The 728-nt window shown below is 71.8% G+C and overlaps 1 protein-coding gene across 1 annotated transcript; it reads right to left on the bottom strand.

Moving 5' to 3' along the window:
* Nucleotides 1-50: 50 nt before the first annotated feature.
* Nucleotides 51-587, bottom strand: LOC113979700 (E3 ubiquitin-protein ligase siah2-like; the record flags this gene model as incomplete). The annotated part of the gene is made up of 1 exon (XM_027707013.1): nucleotides 51-587. A coding segment is annotated over exon 1 (450 nt), but the record flags the coding sequence as incomplete, so codon positions are not given.
* Between the last annotated feature and the right edge of the window lie 141 nt (nucleotides 588-728).

Genomic DNA, 728 nt, shown 5'->3' on the forward strand with positions numbered 1-728 from the left:
GGCGGCCCGGTAGGGCCGCCCGGACCACCCCCCCATCCCCGTCCCCCTGCCCAGCCCCTTTCATCCCTTACCTTGCACGGGAAGAGGACGGCCGAGGCCACCTTCTCCATGGCCAGGTTCCTGATGTTGGGGGTGAGGGAGCCCCGGCAGGTGGGGCAGAGGCTCAGCTGCTGCCGGCATTGCTTGCACACGAGGTGCCCGGCCTGGCACTGCAGGATGGGCGGCAGGACATAGTCGAAGCAGATGGGGCACTCGAAGAGCGAGGTCAGCTCCTGCTGCTGCTGCTGCTGCTGCTGCTGCTGCTGCTGCTGCTGCTGCTGGGGGGGAGGAAGAGGAGGAGGAGGAGGAGGAGGAGGGGGAGGCGGCGGAGAAGCCCCGCCGGGCCCCGGCAGGACGGCGGCGGGGGATGGAGAGTGATGCTGCTGCTGCTGCTGCTGCTGCTGCTGCTGCTTCCCGCAGGGTTTGCTAGGGCCGGGGCCGGCGGAGGACGGGCGGCTCATCGCGCCTCGGCACCATCGGACCGCGCTGGGGAGGGAGAGGGAGAGGGAGGGGAAGGAGAGGAGGGAGGAGGAGGAGGAGGAGGAGGACGGGGGGGAGGACGGACGGGGCGGTGCTGGGCGAGCGGCGGCTGCGCGGGCACTGCCCCGCTCCCGGCGGGCCCCGCGCGGGCGGAACCGGCACCGGGGGGACCGAGAGTGTGATGGGTGTGTGTGATGTGTGTGTGTGTG

This window comes from Neopelma chrysocephalum, unplaced genomic scaffold, assembly GCF_003984885.1.
Source record: "Neopelma chrysocephalum unplaced genomic scaffold, ASM398488v2 Primary Assembly neopelma1_87736, whole genome shotgun sequence".
NCBI classification, from domain to species: Eukaryota; Metazoa; Chordata; class Aves; order Passeriformes; family Pipridae; genus Neopelma; species Neopelma chrysocephalum.